Raw genomic sequence first — 18,469 nt, 5'->3', positions numbered from 1 at the left:
GAGTGGACCCTCCCTACTCCTCCCTCCCCCCAGGTCGACCCCACCAAGTACTACGAGGCCTGTGTGGGCGATGCGTGTGCCTGCGACCTGGGGGGCGACTGTGAGTGTCTCTGCACGGCCGTGGCCGCCTACGCCCAGGCCTGCCGTGACGTGGGCGTGTGCGTGTCCTGGAGGACCCCGGACATCTGCCGTGAGTGGGGCCCTGCCACGGGGAAGAAGGGCGGGGGCAGGGGTAGGGCCTGACCCACACATGGTGAGCACGCAACCCCGGGCGCCCAGGGGCCCATGGGCGTGCCCCGCATCTGTGCGCCTACGGACCAGCCGGGATGGGAGGGCTCATGAGGGACCCGCATTCTGAGGGCAGGGCGGGAAGGAAGGGGTGCACGCTCAGCCTCTCCCCTCTGTGCTCAGCCTTGTTCTGCGACTATTACAACCGCGAGGGCCAGTGCGAGTGGCACTACCAGCCGTGCGGGGCGCCCTGCATGAGGACCTGCCGGAACCCCAGTGGGCACTGCCAGATGGACCTGCCGGGCCTGGAAGGTGAGAGGCAGGGAGGGGCACGGGCGGCGGGGCGGCCACCTGGCAGCACCAGCAGTGGCCACTAGGGTGAGTCTCCCCCGTGCGCTGCGCCCGCCCAGGCTGCTACCCCAGGTGCCCACCCAGTGAGCCGTTCTTCAGCGAGGACCAGATGAAGTGCGTGGCCCAGTGTGGCTGCTACGACGAGGACGGGAACTACCACGACGTGGGCGCGAGGGTCCCCGCGGCAGAGAACTGCCAGAGCTGGTGAGTGGGTGGGGGAGCCTGGGAGTGGGTGCCGGCCCGGCCGGGCGGGCCCTCAGCTCTCCCCTGTCCTCCTCCCCAGTGAATGCACGGCCGGCGGCCTCCGCTGCACGCACAGCCTCGAAGGTAAGGCTGAGGGGCCCCACACGGGTGGAGGGGCTGGGCGCTGGGGGCCGGGGGCTCCGAGTGAGGGTCGTGCCTCCCCGTCTCCCAGCCTGCACGTGCGTCTATGAGGGCCAGACCTACCACTACGAGGACGTCATCTACAACACCACGGACGGGCTGGGTGCCTGCCTGATTGCCATCTGCGGACACGAAGGAAGGATAATTCGGACGACCATGGAATGTCCCGGGACACCCTCCACAACTCCCTTCACCTTCACCACCACCGCGGCCCCGCTCTCCACGACAGGTGAGCCTTGCGGACACGCTGCCGGTTCTGTCTCCGTCTCCCGACCCCCGACCCCCGATCCCGGGCAATGGTCTGGGCAGGGCGGGAGGTCAGGGTGGGTGTCCCGGGGTAACCGACGGCCCCGCTCAGCCCCCGCTCCTGGGCATGGCCGGCAGGGGCGCAGAGGAGACTGAGGTGGTCCCTGCCCCCCACCCCAGGCTCAGGCCCCACCTCCCCCACCGTGTGTGTGCGCGAGCTCTGCCTCTGGTCTGACTGGTACGACAGCGGCCGCCCGGAGCCTGGCATGGCAGGTGGAGACTTTGAGACGTTCGTGAACCTGAGGCAGAGAGGTCACCAGGTCTGCCCAGCCCCGGCGAGCATCGAGTGCCGGGCACAGGGGCTCCCTGACACCCCACTTCAGCAGCTGGGCCAGAAGGTGGAGTGTGACATGGCCCAGGGGCTGACGTGCCTCAATGCTGAGCAGAGCCCCCCACTCTGCCACAACTACGAGGTGCGGGTCCTCTGCTGTGACTACGTGCCCTGCAGCACCTCCCCCGGCACCACCAGCCTGCAGACTCCGACCGAGTCCCTGCCCACCCCCCGCACGCAGACCCCACCTGCCGAGCCCACCACAACAGGGACCTGGGCGCCGAGCAGCTCCGCAACCTTGGCGACCACCTCCTGTCAGCCCCGGTGCCAGTGGACGGAGTGGTTCGATGAGGACTACCCCAAGTCCGAGGAGGCCGGCGGGGACGTCGAGTCCTACGACAGGATCCGGAGCGCAGGAGGGGCCGTGTGCGAGCAGCCTCAGGACATCGAGTGCCAGGCCGAGAACTTCCCCGGCAGGAGCCCCGAGTCGCTGGGCCAGCGCGTGCACTGTGACGTCAGCTTCGGCCTGGTGTGCAGGAACCAGGAGCAGGTGGGCCTCTTCAAGATGTGCTACAACTACAGGATCCGCGTGTTCTGCTGTAGCCATGACCACTGCGAGCAGCCCACGTCCCAGCCACTGACACAGACACCACCGCTGAGAACCACGGGAGGCCCCTCCAGTGGACCCACCCCAGTGTCACGGACCACACAGATCCTTGTGACTCCCACGACAGGCACTGTCTCCACTGGCCCCCCATCCACCTCACACACTGAGATGCACACGACAAGAGCAAAGACATCCCTGGAAACCCTGGTGACGGCCACCACCGAGGCCACCAGCAGCCAGGGCACGACCAGCTGTCAGCCCCAGTGCGAGTGGACAGACTGGTTTGATGTGGACTTTCCAACCTCAGGGGTCGAGGGTGGGGACATGGAGACCTTTGAGAACATCAGGATTGCTGGGGGCACGCTGTGCCAGGAGCCCCAGCGCATCCAGTGCCGGGCAGAGAACTACCCCGAGGTCAGCATCGACCAGATTGGACAGGTGCTCACCTGCAGCCTGCACATGGGGCTGATCTGCAGGAACCAGGACCAGAAGGGGCCCTTCAACATGTGCTTCAACTACAATGTCCGAGTGCTCTGCTGCCACCCGTCCCCGCACTGCCCCAGCACGGCTGTCCCCAGCACCGCCTCGACCACACTGTCCATTCAGACCCATGCCTCCTCCCCTGAGGCCACCTCCACAGCCTCCTCGCCAGCCCCGCAGACCACCCGCACCCTGGTGACCCCCTCCACGATGGCCACCACTATCTTCCCCTCCGTGCCCATCACCCGGGTCTCCACAGGCAGCCCCCGCAGCAGTGAGTCCCCAACCTGGCACCCCAAGACCTCGCCTGGACAGCCCACCACGCTGCCCGGCACAGCACGGGCCACCTCCAGCACCAGAGCCTCCCCATCGCCCCCCACAATTCAGGCCACCAGCTCTCCATGGAGCACCACCATACGTCTCTCCGCGGGCACCTCCAGGGCCACAGCACCCACAGGCAAGACCCAGACCTCCCTACTTGTCACTTCCAGCCACACCCAGAGCCCCACGTCCCCAGGGGCCAGGTCCACAGCCTGTGAACCCCGCTGTGCCTGGACGGACTGGATAGATGAGAGCTACCCAACGCCAGGGGTGTCTGGTGGGGAATTTGAGACCTACACCAACATCCGGGCAGACGGCAAAGCCATCTGCAAGCACCCACTTGACCTGCAGTGTCGTGCAGTGACCCTGCCTGACAACACCTTGGAGATGGTGGGCCAGGTGGTGCACTGTGGGCTGCCGGAGGGCCTGGTTTGCCGCAATCAGGACCAGGACGACTGGCTCAAGATGTGCCTCAACTACAAAATCCGAGTGCTCTGTTGTGAGGACTACAGCCACTGTGCCAGCACCCTGGCCACCACCGTGGTGAGCCCGCGGGGCACCAGCCCAGGTCTGACCCCCACGCTGGCCACCAGCACCACTGTCCAACCTCCAATGACCCCCAGTCCTATGGCCCCCAGCACTGGCCGCACTGTGGCCACCTCCACCTGCCAGCCCACCTGCCACTGGACCAAATGGATGGACAGTGACCAGCCCCTGCCCGGTCGCTACGGGGGTGACATTGAAACCTACTACCACATCCAGGATGCCGGGGGCCAGCTCTGTGAGGAGCCCGAGGCCATCGAGTGCCAGGCAGTGCTCTACCCAGACACACCCCTAGAGGAGCTGGACCAGGTGGTGTACTGTGACGTGAGCTATGGGCTCATCTGCAGAAACAACCGGCAGAGGGGGGGCCGGCCCTGCCTCAACTACCACATCCGCGTGCTCTGCTGTGAGGAGGACAGCAACTGCGTCAGCTCACCCAGACCCCAGCCTACCACCACCAGCACCAGCATCAGCACCAGCATCAGCACCAGCATCAGCACCAGCACAAGCCAAAGATCACCAGAGGTTACTGGGCTGAAATCCACGGCCACCCTCCCTTCCTCCCCCAGGACCACCCAGAGGGTCCCTACCTCCACCACACAGACCTTTCTTTCTTCCTTTGGGACCACTGAGGGGGTCACTGTGTCTACCACCCAGATAGGCTCCTCTTCCCCCCAGACATCCCAGAGGGTCACTGCATCCACCACCCAGACAGGTCCCTCTTCCCCAGGGACCTCCCAGGGGGTCACTGCATCCACCATCCAGACAGGCCCCTCTTCTGCAGTGACCTCCCAGGGGGTCACCACATCCACCACCCAGACAGGCCCCTCTTCCCCTGCGACCTCCCAGAGACTCACTGCGTCCACCACCCAGATAGGCCCGTCTTCCGCAGTGACCTCCCAGGGGGTCACCACATCCACCACCCAGACAGGTCCCTCTTCCCCAGGGACCTCCCAGGGGGTCACTGCATCCACCACCCAGACAGGCCCCTCTTCCCCTGCGACCTCCCACAGACTCACTGTGTCCACCACCCAGATAGGCCCCTCTTCCCCAGGGACCTCCCAGAGAGTCTCGGAATCCACCACACAGACCCTTCCTACCCCTGCCAGGACCACAGAGAGGGTCTCCAGCCTCAGTCCGTCTGCCTCCCCGAGGTTGCCCACCACAATCACCAAGCCCACCTCACCCAGTGCCCCCACCTCGGGCCCTGTGGTGACCTCCAGCAGGTGGATCTCCTCCAAGTCCCCGCCCAGCACACCCACCTTCGGGACCACGTCGGTCTCCAGGTCCCCACAGCCCAGCCCCAGCACGCACACCTTGGCCACGTCGTCCTCCACGGGCTGCAGCCCACGGTGCACGTGGACAGACTGGTTCGATGAGGACTACCCCACGCCAGGCCTGGACGGCGGGGACTTCGAGACCTTCTCGGTCTTCCGCTCAGCGGGCCTCAGCTTCTGCCAGCACCCCCAGGACATCCAGTGCCGATCAGAGAAGGCGCCGGACACGCGTCTGGAGGACCTGGGGCAGGTGGTCCGGTGCAACGTGAGCTTCGGGCTGGTGTGCCGCAACCGGGAGCAGCCGGGGCCGCTGCGCTACTGCCACAACTACCACGTGCGCCTGCTGTGCTGTGAGGACAATGGCCACTGCCCCACTGCCACCACCACCTCCACAGCACCCTTGACGTCCCCTAAAGTCTTCAGTACAACCAGCAGCACAGGTCAAAGCTCACCGAGGGTTACCACGCCACAGACCACGGCCACCCTCCCTTCCTCCCCCAGGACCACCCAGAGGGTCCCTACGTCCACTACCCAGACCTTTCCTTCTTCCTTTGGGACCACTGAGGGGATCACTGTGTCCACGACCCAGACAGGCCCCTCTTCTCCAGGGACAACCAAGAAGGTCACTGTGTCCACCATCCAGACAGTCCCCTCTTCCCCAGAGACCACCCAGGGGGTCACTGCATCCACCACCCAGACAGCCGCCTCTTCCACTGGGATAACCAAGAGGGTCCTTGTGTCCACAACTCAGACAAGCCCCTCTTCCCTAAGGACCTCCCAGGGGGTCACTACGTCCACGACCCAGACAGGCCCCTCTTCTTCAGGGACAACCGAGAAGGTCACTGTGTCTACCACACAGACAGTCCCCTCTTCCCCAGGGACCACCCAGGAGGTCACTGTGTCCACCACCCAGACAGGCCCCTCTTCCCCACAGATAACCAAAAGGGTGCTTATATCTACCACCGAAACAGGCCCCTCTTCCCCAGGGACCTCCCAGAGGATCACTGCATCAACCACCCAGACAGTCCCCTCTCCCCCAGTGACAACCGAGAAGGCCACTGTGTCCACCATCCAGACAGTCCCCTCTTCCCCAGAGACCACCCAGGGGGTCACTTTGTCCACCACCCAGACAGGCACCTCTTCCACCAGGATAACCAAGAGGGTCCTTGTGTCCACCACCCAGACAGGCCCCTCTTCTTCAGGGACAACCGAGAAGGTCACTGTGTCCACCACACAGACAGTCCCCTCTTCCCCAGGGACCACCCAGGAGGTCACTGTGTCCACCACCCAGACAGGCCCCTCTTCTCCAGGGATAACCAAGAAGGTCCTTGTTTCTACCATTCAGACAGGTCCCTCTTCCCCAGGGACCTCCCAGAAGGTCTCTGCGTCCACCACGCAGACAGGCTCTGCTTCCCCAAGGAGTACCCAGGGGGTCACTGTGTCCACCACCCAGACAGGCCCCTCTTCCCCACAGATAACCAAAAGGGTGCTTATATCTACCACCGAAACAGGCCCCTCTTCCCCAGGGACCTCCCAGAGGATCGCTGCATCAACCACCCAGACAGTCCCCTCTCCCCCAGTGACAACCGAGAAGGCCACTGTGTCCACCATCCAGACAGTCCCCTCTTCCCCAGAGACCACCCAGGGGGTCACTGTGTCCACCACCCAGACAGGCACCTCTTCCACCAGGATAACCAAGAGGGTCCTTGTGTCCACCACCCAGACAAGCCCCTCTTCTTCAGGGACAACCGAGAAGGTCACTGTGTCCACGACACAGACAGTCCCCTCTTCCCCAGGGACCTCCCAGAAGGTCACTGCGTCCACCACCCAGACAGGCCCCTCTTCTCCAGGGACCTCTCAGGGGGTCACCACGTCCACCACCCAGACAGGCCCCTCTTCCCCTGGGACCTCCCAGAGAGTCTCGGAATCCACCACACAGACCCTTCCTACCCCTGCCAGGACCACAGAGAGGGTCTCCAGCCTCAGTCCGTCTGCCTCCCCGAGGTTGCCCACCACAATCACCAAGCCCACCTCACCCAGTGCCCCCACCTCGGGCCCTGTGGTGACCTCCAGCAGGTGGATCTCCTCCAAGTCCCCGCCCAGCACACCCACCTTCGGGACCACGTCGGTCTCCAGGTCCCCACAGCCCAGCCCCAGCACGCACACCTTGGCCACGTCGTCCTCCACGGGCTGCAGCCCACGGTGCACGTGGACAGACTGGTTCGATGAGGACTACCCCGTGCCAGGCCTGGACGGCGGGGACTTCGAGACCTTCTCGGTCTTCCGCTCAGCGGGCCTCAGCTTCTGCCAGCACCCCCAGGACATCCAGTGCCGATCAGAGAAGGCGCCGGACACGCGTCTGGAGGACCTGGGGCAGGTGGTCCGGTGCAACGTGAGCTTCGGGCTGGTGTGCCGCAACCGGGAGCAGCCGGGGCCGCTGCGCTACTGCCACAACTACCACGTGCGCCTGCTGTGCTGTGAGGACAATGGCCACTGCCCCACTGCCACCACCACCTCCACAGCACCCTCGACGTCCCCTAAAGTCTTCAGTACAACCAGCAGCACAGGTCAAAGCTCACCGGGGGTTACCACGCCACAGACCACGGCCACCCTCCCTTCCTCCCCCAGGACCACCCAGAGGGTCCCTACGTCCACTACCCAGACCTTTCCTTCCTCCTTTGGGACCACTGAGGGGATCACTGTGTCCACAACCCAGACAAGCCCCTCTTCTCCAGGGACAACCAAGAAGGTCACTGTGTCCACCATCCAGACAGTCCCCTCTTCACCAGGGATAACCGAGAAGGTCACTGCATCCACCACCCAGACAGGCCCTTCTTCCCCAGGAACCACCCATGAGGTCACTGTGTCTACCATCCAGACAGGGCCCTCTTCCTCAGGGATAACCAAAAGGGTCCTTGTGTCTACCATCGAGACAAGCCCCTCTTCCCCAGGGACCTCTCAGAAGATCACTGCATCCACCACCCAGACAGGCCCCTCTTCCCCAGGAACCTCCCAGAGGGTACCTGCATCCACCACCCAGACAGGCCCCTCTTCCCCACAGATAACCAAAAGGGTCCTTATATCTACCACCCAGACAGGCCCCTCTTCCCCAGGAACCACCCATGGGGTCACTGAGCCTACCATTCAGACAGGCCCCTCTTCCCCAGGGACGTCCAAGAGGTTCACTACGTCCACCACCCAGACAGGCCCCTCTTCCCCTGGGACAACTGAGAAGGCCACTGTGTCCACCATCCAGACAGGCCCCTCTTCCACAGGGACTTCCCAGGGGGTCACTGTGTCCACCACCCAGACAGGCCCCTCTTCCCCAGGGACCTCCCAGGGGGTCACTACATCCACCATCCAGACAGGCCCCTCTTCCCCACAGATAACCAAAAGGGTCCTTATATCTACCACCCAGACAGGCCCCTCTTCCCCAGGAACCACCCATGGGGTCACTGAGCCTACCATTCAGACAGGCCCCTCTTCCCCAGGGACGTCCAAGAGGTTCACTACATCCACCACCCAGACAGGCCCCTCTTCCCCTGGGACAACCAAGAAGGCCACTGTGTCCACCATCCAGACAGGACCCTCTTCCCCAGGGACCTCCCAGGGGGTCACTGTGTCCACCATCCAGACAGGCCCCTCTTCCTCTGGGACCTCCCAGAGGCTCACTGCATCCACCACCCAGACAGGCCCCTCTTCCCCAGGGACCTCCCAGGGGGTCACTGTGTCCACCATCCAGACAGGCCCCTCTTCCCCTGGGACCTCCCAGAGGCTCACTGCATCCACCATCCAGACAGGCCCCTCTTCCCCACAGATAACCAAAAGGGTCCTTATATCTACCACCCAGAGAGGCCCCTCTTCCCCAGGAACCACCCATGGGGTCACTGAGTCTACCATTCAGACAGGCCCCTCTTCCCCAGGGACCTCCAAGAGGTTCACTACGTCCACCACCCAGACAGGCCCCTCTTCCCCTGGGACAACCGAGAAGGCCACTGTGTCCACCATCCAGACAGGCCCCTCTTCCACAGGGACCTCCCAGGGGATCACTGTGTCGACCACACAGACAGGCCCCTCTTCCCCACAGATAACCAAACGGGTCCTTATATCTACCACCCAGACAGTCCCCTCTTCCCCTGGGACCTCCCAGAGGCTCACTGCATCCACCACCCAGACAGGCCCCTCTTCCCCTGGGACAACTGAGAAGGCCACTGTGTCCACCATCCAGACAGGTCCCTCTTCCCCTGGTACCTCCCAGAGGCTCACTGCATCCACCACCCAGACAGGCCCCTCTTCCCCAGTGACCTCCCAGGGGATCACTGTGTCCACCACACAGACAGGCCCCTCTTCCCCACAGATAACCAAACGGGTCCTTATATCTACCACCCAGACAGTCCCTTCTTCCCCAGGGACCTCCCAGGGGGTCACTGTGTCCACCATCCAGACAGGCCCCTCTTCCCCTGGGACCTCCCAGAGGCTCACTGCATCCACCACCCAGATAGGCCCCTCTTCCCCAGGGACCTCCCAGAGAGTCTCGGAATCCACCACACAGACCCTTCCTACCCCTGCCAGGACCACAGAGAGGGTCTCCAGCCTCAGTCCGTCTGCCTCCCCGAGGTTGCCCACCACAATCACCAAGCCCACCTCACCCAGTGCCCCCACCTCGGGCCCTGTGGTGACCTCCAGCAGGTGGATCTCCTCCAAGTCCCCGCCCAGCACACCCACCTTCGGGACCACGTCGGTCTCCAGGTCCCCACAGCCCAGCCCCAGCACGCACACCTTGGCCACGTCGTCCTCCACGGGCTGCAGCCCACGGTGCACGTGGACAGACTGGTTCGATGAGGACTACCCCGTGCCAGGCCTGGACGGCGGGGACTTCGAGACCTTCTCGGTCTTCCGCTCAGCGGGCCTCAGCTTCTGCCAGCACCCCCAGGACATCCAGTGCCGATCAGAGAAGGCGCCGGACACGCGTCTGGAGGACCTGGGGCAGGTGGTCCGGTGCAACGTGAGCTTCGGGCTGGTGTGCCGCAACCGGGAGCAGCCGGGGCCGCTGCGCTACTGCCACAACTACCACGTGCGCCTGCTGTGCTGTGAGGACAATGGCCACTGCCCCACTGCCACCACCTCCACGGCCTCCTCTTCGGCACCACAGACCCCCCGCACGCCAGTGACGCCCACCCCGAGGGCCACCACTGTCTTCTCCTCCGTGCCCATATTCCACACCTCCACGGCCTCCACAGGCCACCCCCGCAGCAGTGAGTCCCCAACCTGGCACCCCGGGACCTCACTGGGACGGCCCAGCACGCTGCCCAGCACAGCACAGGCCACCTCCAGCTCAGGAGCCAGCACCAGAGCCTCCCTGTCGCCCCCCACGCCTGAGGCCACCAGCTCTCCGTGGAGCACCGTGCGCCTCTCCACGGCCTCCTCCCTGTCCCCGGAGACCACCCACATCTTGCCGCCAGTTACTGTGTCCACAGTATCCTCCGCCGTGCTCACTACCCCGAGGCCCGCCTCATCCCCCAGCTCCCACTTCACCACTGGCTGCCTCTGCCAGGCGTTTGGGCAGCTCTTCTCCCCTGGTGAGTGCAGAGCCCGGCATATCCTGGCCACTGTGCTCCATTCCTGGGTCTGGTGGCTGTGTCCTGGGCTTCCTGCTGGTCAGCAGGTGTGCCCCACCTCACGCCCTCCCCTGAGCTGACCCTGCCGTGTCCACCTTGGTGATTCCTCACAGGGGACGTCGTCTACAACAAGACGGACAGAGCAGGCTGCCACTTCTACGCCATCTGCAACCAGCACTGTGACATTGACCGCTTCCAGGGCACCTGCCCCACCACCTCGCCCCCGGAGTCTTCAGTCTCTACGCCCCCGGAGTCCTCGGTCTCTACGCCCCCGGAGTCTTCAGTCTCTACACCTCCGGAGTCCTCAGTCTCTACACCCCCTGAGTCCTCGGTCTCTACGCCCCCGGAGTCCTCGGTCTCTACGCCCCCGGAGTCCTCAGCCTCTATGCCCCCGGAGTCTTCAGTCTCTACGCCCCCGGAGTCCTCAGTCTCTATGCCCCCGGAGTCCTCGGCCTCTAGGTCCCCGGAGTCCTCGGCCTCTACGTCCCCAATCTCCCCAGCCCCGGTTTGCGACCTCATTGTCCCTCCCCGACAGGTACATCCTCTGCCCCCTGCCCACTTCTGCAGTGTGGTTGGTTGGGGATCCCACTGGGCCCAGCCCTGCCCCCATGACCCCTGCACAGGTAGCTCCTGCTGGAGGAAGGCACATGGGGTTGGGGCTGGGACGGCATCTGGGGTGGCCAGGTCGCCGGGCCGCTCTGCCCCATGCATGCGTGAGGAACCTCAGGATGTGGCAGGGCCATGGGACACGTCTCATGATCCCAGCCGGTGAGCACCAGGCCCGCTCTCTCCCAGGTAAACGAGTCCTGGACCCTGTCAGACTGCACCAGGGCACGGTGTGAAGGCTACAACCATGTGATCCTCCTGGGGCGCAAACCAGTGCCCAGCATCCACTGTGTGAACGGGCACCAACCGGTCAAAGTGTGGTCAGAGAATGATCCCTGTGACTTCTACTTCGAGTGCGAGTGTAAGCCGGGGTGAGGGTGGCTGCTGTGGGCAGAGGGGCATTGGGAGTGCACTGGGAGCCAGAGCTGTGGCACACAGAGCCAGCCAGAGCTGGCGACAGGCCACCACAGAAGGGGGAAGGCCTGGGTCTGCCAAGCCCACCCACGCGTCTGCCTCTGCCACTGGGAGGGGGACCTGGGTCAAGGGGTCGGAGTGGAGATGGGAGCCCAGGGATTCCTGAGTGTTCCTCCTGGAGCTACTGCTGGGAGCGTTTCTGGCCTGGCCCCCGGATGGCTGGGCATCGGTTCCGGGAGGAAGCAAGGACCACAGGCTGGGTCAGAACATCAGGAGGGAGGGCCCTTCCTACCTTTTCAGCTTTGGGGGCTCCAGGTGTCCCTGGGATAGTGGCCACAAGCTTCCAGCCATGGCCTTGTGTTCTGTGGCAGCTCCTCTCTCTCTTGCAAGGATACTTGTCATTGGGTAGCCCAGGACGGCATCATCCTGAGGTCCTTTACTCAGTTACAGACAAGACCGTTTCCCAGATGAGGCCATGTTCTCAGGGTGGACATGCCTCTGGGCCCCCAGGCAACCCACTACATCCCTGATGTGAAAAGGCACCCGGGGCCCAGGGCAGCTGAGTGGCTCCCCTGAGGTTGGGGTGACACTGGGTGAGGGGACTGTTCATGTCCCGCAGGCTCCTGCAGAGGCTGGGGGGACTCTCACTACACCACCTTCGACGGCACCTCCTACTCCTTTCTGGACAACTGCACCCATGTGCTCATGAAGGAGATCCACCCACGGCATGGAAACCTCAGCATCTACATGAACAACTACTACTGCAGGGCCTCCGCAGCCACCGCCCACTGTCCCCGTGCCCTCAGCATCCACTACAAGTCCACAGAGGTCATCCTCACCATCAGCATCGACGCCAGCGGGCAGGAGCAGAGCCTGGTGAGTGGCCCTGTCCCGCATCACCAGGGAAGGCCTGCAGGCCTGGAAGTCGGCTCCCGAAGGGGTCTTGGGCAGAGTAAAGGGCACACAGGGATGACTCAGGGATCCAAACATGCCCAACCAGGGCCCCAGGCCTCAAGGGGAGCATCTGCGCTTTGGGGAAGGGGTGCCGAGGATCTGGGACCCCAGCACCTGGGAGGCAGAGCCCCAAAGGTGGGCCCTGCTGCCCCACCACACTGTCATGAACACCCACGGCACATCCTCAGATCCTGTTCGACCAAATACAAGTGAGCTCCGGCTTCAGCAAGAACGGCATGAGTGTGTCTGTGACAGGGACCACCACCATGGGCATCGACATTCCTGCCATTGGCGTGAACATCACCTTCGACGGGCACCTCTTCCAGATCCGACTGTCCTACAGCCACTTCAGCCACAACACCGAGGGCCAGTGCGGTGAGTGGGTGCCAGGGACACCCGGGCCCCAGCTGCTCTCCACAGGGAACCCTGCACAGCCTGACCCTGCCACCCTGCCTCCCCAGGCACCTGCACCAACAACCAGAATGATGACTGCCGCCAGCCAGACGGCACCATGGCCCCCAGTTGCCAGCACATGGCCCTCAGCTGGATGGTCCCCGAGAGCGGCAGGGAGGACTGCTGGGCACCCACCAGCCCACCCCCGACGGCAGGCACCCTGCCCTCAGCACCCACCACGCCCACCTCCACCCCGTGCCCCCCAGCGCCCCTCTGCGAACTGATACTGAGCCCGTGAGTCCCTCCCGTGGGTTTGGCAGTTCTGGGGCAGCAACCCACCCTCGGCCCCAGCCTCTGACCGCCCCCACCCGCAGGGTCTTCGAAGAGTGCCATGACCTCATCCCACCCGGCCCATTCGTCAGCTCCTGTGTCAGCGACAGCTGCCAACCCGACCGGCCCCAGGTGCTGTGCCAGAGCCTAGAGGCCTACGCAGCCCTCTGCCGTGCCCGGGGCGTGTGCAGCAGCTGGAGGAACGCCACCGACGGGCTGTGCAGTGAGTCAGGGTGGCCCCGGGGGCTCCAGCCTCCTTGGCCCACCTGACTCCTGTCTCTGTGTCTCCAGATTTCACCTGCCCGCCTGACAAGGTGTACCAGCCGTGCGGCCCCGCACAGCCTGCGTCCTGTGACCTCAGGTAAAGCCTGCCTGGAGGGTCTGGGATCCCCAGCCTCAGATCTCAGGGGCTCCACTCCCCCCACCCTGGCCTCTGACCCCTGACTCTGGGCCTGGGGCAGCTGGTCAACCCCAGCACTCTGCCCTTCCCCTTTGGACGGCCACGTCTATGGATCGAGGGTCCCAAGAACACCCTCCTCGCCTTGCAGGAGCCAGAGCGGAGCAGGCAGGGGGCTAGCAGAGGGCTGCTTCTGCCCTGACGGACACACCCTCTTCAACAAGCACACAAACGTCTGTGTGCGCGAGTGCGGTAAGCCAGCCACCGCGGCCCTGTCCGGAGCTGCAGAGCATGAGGCGGAGGGCCTGGGGTGGGAAGGCTGCAGCCTAGGACCACCCCTCTTGGGGGCTCACACTCCCAGCCCAGTGTCCACCCCGGGGGTGCCGTGTGGCCATGACCCTGGGTTCTCCAGGGCCTTGACCCCAACAGGAAGAAGAGGCCCTGGCCAGGGGTGGGGGCGGCCAGGCCTGCAAGGACACATCCCAGGGCCTGTGGTCTCTGCTCTCTGGGCCTGGGACCCCAGCATGCCCAGTGACCTCCATTTTTCTTCCCTTCCAGCCTGCGTGGGACCAGATGGATTTCCCAAATCCGTGAGTGTTCTGCCCCCAGCTACCTGCCCCCTGGCTTGAGCAGAGTGCCCCTTGTGCCCGGGCAGCCCCTGTGGGTGGCTGGTGTGGGGTACCCCAGTGTGAGGCACCTCCCTGTCATGTGGGCTGCTCCAGAGACAGCAGCTCAAGCAGGAGGTGAGGGGCCGACCTGGCCATCCTGAGGGGTCAGTATGTTGGACACAGCCCGAGGGGCCAGGGCAAGGTCCAGGAGTCTCCAGGGACCCAAACTGCTCTGTTTCAGCCTGGGGAGCGGTGGGTCAGCGACTGCCAGGACTGCATGTGCCACCCGGGCTCCATGTCGGTGCAGTGCACGCCGCTGCCGTGCAAAGCCCAGGACCCGCCCCCGCAGTGCAGTGGGGCTGGCTTCGTGGCCATCACCAGGCCTCTGGGCAACAACTCATGCTGTCTGGAGACGCTGTGCGGTGAGCCCGGTGCATCCCCGGCCGGAAGGGGAGGAGGCCTGTAGGGCTGGGGAGGGCCTCAGGGGCTGGGCTGGGCTAAGGCTGGCCCCCCTCTGGTGTGCCCTGGTATGGTAAGGGGTCCCAGTAGGAACCCGGAGGCTCAACCACCAGGGGAAAAATATGACTGTTGCAGGAAACTCCCTCCCAGTGGGAGCTGGCACAGCCAGATGGGGGAGCTGCAGGGGCACCCCTGATAGCACCCCGACTCTCCCACAGTCTGCAACACGACCACCTGCACCCAGAGCCCACCCACATGTGGGCCAGCAGAGGAGCTGGTCCGCACCCAGAAGGAGGATGCCTGCTGCCCTACCTTCAGCTGCCGTGAGTGGGGCTGGGGACTCGGGGTGTGGGGGTGGTCAGAGCACTTCCTCCCCACCAGCTGGGCAGGTGCTCAGCCATCTCTTTGCTTCTAGGACCTCAGCTGTGCTTCTACAATCACACTTTCTTTGGGGTAAGGGCTGGGCAGCCATAGGGCTGAGTGGGATGGTGGCAGAGGGTTGGGCCCCAGGCTCTGTACATCCACATGGGACCTCCACCCTTTATCTGAACATGCCCAGCCCCCCCTGCACCCTCCAGCAGGATACTGGATAAGCATGGGGGCTCCGGGCCCTTTAGAGCCACATGGGCACACAGGGGAGGGGACACAAGGGTGGCCCTGTCTGTTGAGTGCCTGGGGGAGCTGTTGGCTGCCTCTGAGAGGTGTCCCAGGAGCTTCCTCACAGCACGAGTGTTGGGGTGAGACTGGGCCCCCCCAGCCCCTCCAGCTGGCCTGGGGTCCTGCGTCTGCTCTGGTCTGTGCTCAGCCAGGGGGCATCTGCATGATCTATCTGGAGAAGAAAGAACCCATGTCTCTGGGCTCCCTTTGTCCTAGCCACAGGGAGGTGTCCTGGGCCTGCAGCCCCCTAGTGTCCTCAATGTCACCTCTTCTCATCCCATCCACTGCAGGTTGGTGCCACCTTCCCATCGGTCACTCCCTGCCACACATGCACCTGCCTGTCCATGGACACCCGGGGTCCAATTGTGCAGTGTGAAGAGAACACCTGTAATACCACCTGCCGCCAGGTAAACCCTCCAGGGCATTCCCAGCCCGCCCCCCACCCGGTGGTGCCCACCTGGCAGCGGCCCTGGGCAGGGAAATGGCCTCCCAGAGTCAGGGGCTTCCAAGGAGGTCGCTGGGCCCTGAGGGTATGGATGGGAGGGCAGGAGGACTGGGGGTGACCACGTAACCACCCCTGATCCTCAGGGCTACGAGCACCGGAAGGTGGCCGGACAGTGCTGTGGGGAGTGCGTGCAGACAGCCTGTCCCACTTCTGATGGCTGGCTGATCCAGGTAAGAGCGGAATTGGTCTCTGCCCCCCAGCTGGGTGACCCTTCCCTTGACCCACTCAGCTCACATAATTCCCCACGGGCCTCCACCCTCCCCATTGCATTGCAGCCCAATGAAACCTGGGTCAACCCCCTCCTGGACAACTGCACGGAGTACCGCTGCGAGGTCCAGAATGGGCTCCACGTGCTCACTCAGAGGCCCACGCCCTGCCCGGTGGTGTCCAGCTGTGAGGTGTGTGCTGTGCTCTGCTGCCCTCCCGCACAGGCCCCGCCCCGAGAGGCCCCACCCCACCCACGCCCCCAGCCCTGAGGCCCCGCCCCAGGAGACCCCACCCTCCCCCCATTCAGGTCCCCGCCCTCAGAGGCCCCGCCCCGGGAGGCCCCGCCCACCTAGGCCCTCCCCATTGCCTCAGAGGCCACGCCCACCGCCCCAGAGGCTCGCCCCCAAGAGGCCTCGCCCCGCCCCCAGCCCGCCCCCTGTCTCTGCCTCCCCCTTCAGGGCATCCTCAGGAAAATAGGCTGCTGCTACTCCTGTGAGGAAGTGGGTAAGTCGAGGCCAGCCTGCCGCTCTACCCCTCTCGCGTCTGTCTCCGCTGATTTCTGCCCCAAGCTACCCCCGGCCCCAGCACCCACCCTAAGCAGGGCTTCGGGAGGGTGGTGTGCAGCCACTGCCCAGGTCGGGGTCCCCAGCGGCTGCCCCCGCACCTCCACGGCCTCTCTGTCCGCACAGACAAGTGCCAAGTCCGCGTCAACACGACGGTCCTGACACACCAGGGCTGCGCCACCCATGCCCCAGTCAACGTCACGTTCTGCGGGGGCTCATGCCCCGGAGTGTCCAAGTGAGCGAGCCCCGAGCCCCTCCCCAGAGCCCCTCCCCAGAGGCCCCTGCCTGCCCAGACCACCCTGATTTGGCCAGCTGTGAGCAGGTGGGCCCAGAGAGCAGAAGGAAGGGTGCCCGCCGGCTCAGGACCCAGGGAAGGTTCTGGGGGGGCTGGATGGTCCTGCCCAGGTCAGCATGTCCCATGCATGAGCTGGTTCCAAGACAAGAGGGGGCCTGGAGAGAGTGGGTCAGAGTTTAGGGGCCCTGAGGACTGTCCCATGCCAGGTCAGAGATACCCTCGTGCTCCGAGGATGAGGTCTGGGCTGCCCACCAGAGGGTGGGGCACTCGGCTCCCGACCCCAGACCCTAGGGACAGCAGGAGCCCAGTGGCTGGGGCTGGACCAGGCAGGTCCTGAGGGCGGCCATGTGTCTGCAGGTACTCCATGGAGGCCCAGGCTATGGAGCATCAGTGCACCTGCTGCCAGGAGACAGTGGTTCACGAGGAGGTGGTGACCATGCAGTGTCCCGATGGGACAGCTATCCAGCACACCTACACCCACGTGGACAAGTGCAGCTGCACCCCGTCCTGCGGCCCCTCACCCAAGGCTCCCGAGGACAGCACTCCCGTCTTCCCAATCTAGGGGCCCACCACTGTGCGTTGCCATTCTGACCCCGTCCCACCAGGCCCCCACCCCACCCAACCACGGAAAGCTCAGCCAGCCCGCTGCAGGAGCCCAGGCACACTGGCCACCTGTGCCCTCGTGGAACCTGTGCCTTGGAGGGTCAACCTGGAAGTTCATGACACATTGAGGACCTACCTGAGGAGGGCTCTGGGAGGGGCCCTAGCCCTCGGAACACACCTTGGCCACTTGCCTGGCCATCAAGCCCTACCCCTCATCTGAGACAAGTGCTCGCTCTGCATGGACTCACCCCCCTTCTTAGTGTCAGAGGGATGCCCCGTAGCACACTGCCCAGGAGCTGCCATGTTGTCCCCCACTGTCCTCAGAGCCCCGTGGAGCAGATTCCTGCCAGCCGCCTCCTGCAGCAGGATGCGGGCCAAGGCCCATCCAGCGAGTGGCGTCAGGCAGGGTGGCTGCCTGCCCACGTCTGAAACTGGGCCTGGGGCGACGGTGGCCGAGAGGCAGGGCAGGGAGGGGTCGGTGCTCCACAGCAAGCCGTCTGCCCACCCTGTCCCAACCTTGCAAATAAACGCTGAGCATTGTGTACACTTCTTGGTCCTGGTGTCTGTTCTGCCCACTGCGTCCCCTGGGCTTCCCCTCTCTCACTCCTCCATGGGCCAGGCTGCCCAGGGCCCTTCAGGCTATAGAGCACCCGCAGGGCTCATGCTGGATCCACTGGGAGGGGCAGGTGGGCCAAGAGGCACAGAGGCCCTCAGGGTCGGTCTCAGGCTGTGGGGCACTGGCTGGGGCCAGAGGTGAGCCAAGAGCTCAGAAATGACCCTCTCCATTGTTTCAAGACTTGTAAGGAAGCCAGTTCCCTGATGTGGAAAGACTGGAAACCCACTGGAGGCATAGATACAGCCCAGGCGTGTGTGAGCCAGCGCAGGATGTGGCTTCCTTGTGGGCAGGGTGTGCACAGGAAGAGGGGTGCACGGTGCTGCCCAACCCCAGGGGAGCTGCCGGCCCCTCAAACAGTGTCTTTGCTTCAGGGCGCTGGTCCCACCTCCACCTGCTCTGTGACTGGCCCTGTCATCTCCCCAGGACAGGGATTTCTGCCTTCCTGTCCTGCTGCCCTCCCCAGAGAGCTCCCTGCG

General features: G+C 64.5%; 1 protein-coding gene across 1 annotated transcript in view; it reads left to right on the top strand.

The window, feature by feature from the left end:
* The window catches only part of MUC5B (mucin 5B, oligomeric mucus/gel-forming), a 31,124-nt gene extending 13,201 nt beyond the window's left edge, over positions 1-17,923 (top strand). The window contains exons 26-49 of the mRNA XM_072792030.1: positions 34-190; positions 412-540; positions 639-783; positions 863-906; positions 995-1,192; positions 1,390-10,347; positions 10,500-10,921; positions 11,182-11,353; positions 12,026-12,282; positions 12,549-12,735; positions 12,822-13,047; positions 13,128-13,306; positions 13,375-13,444; positions 13,632-13,732; positions 14,039-14,070; positions 14,330-14,510; positions 14,766-14,870; positions 14,963-15,000; positions 15,495-15,611; positions 15,793-15,879; positions 15,985-16,107; positions 16,375-16,420; positions 16,606-16,714; positions 17,132-17,923. Coding sequence (XP_072648131.1) covers positions 34-190; positions 412-540; positions 639-783; positions 863-906; positions 995-1,192; positions 1,390-10,347; positions 10,500-10,921; positions 11,182-11,353; positions 12,026-12,282; positions 12,549-12,735; positions 12,822-13,047; positions 13,128-13,306; positions 13,375-13,444; positions 13,632-13,732; positions 14,039-14,070; positions 14,330-14,510; positions 14,766-14,870; positions 14,963-15,000; positions 15,495-15,611; positions 15,793-15,879; positions 15,985-16,107; positions 16,375-16,420; positions 16,606-16,714; positions 17,132-17,336 — 12,288 coding nt within the window. The 3' untranslated portion in view covers positions 17,337-17,923. The remainder of the gene's footprint in view (positions 1-33; positions 191-411; positions 541-638; positions 784-862; positions 907-994; positions 1,193-1,389; positions 10,348-10,499; positions 10,922-11,181; positions 11,354-12,025; positions 12,283-12,548; positions 12,736-12,821; positions 13,048-13,127; positions 13,307-13,374; positions 13,445-13,631; positions 13,733-14,038; positions 14,071-14,329; positions 14,511-14,765; positions 14,871-14,962; positions 15,001-15,494; positions 15,612-15,792; positions 15,880-15,984; positions 16,108-16,374; positions 16,421-16,605; positions 16,715-17,131) is intronic.
* Positions 17,924-18,469: the final 546 nt, after the last annotated feature.

This window comes from Canis lupus, chromosome 21 (assembly GCF_048164855.1).
Source record: "Canis lupus baileyi chromosome 21, mCanLup2.hap1, whole genome shotgun sequence".
NCBI classification, from domain to species: Eukaryota; Metazoa; Chordata; class Mammalia; order Carnivora; family Canidae; genus Canis; species Canis lupus.
This window is presented reverse-complemented; position numbering and strand designations above follow the sequence as displayed.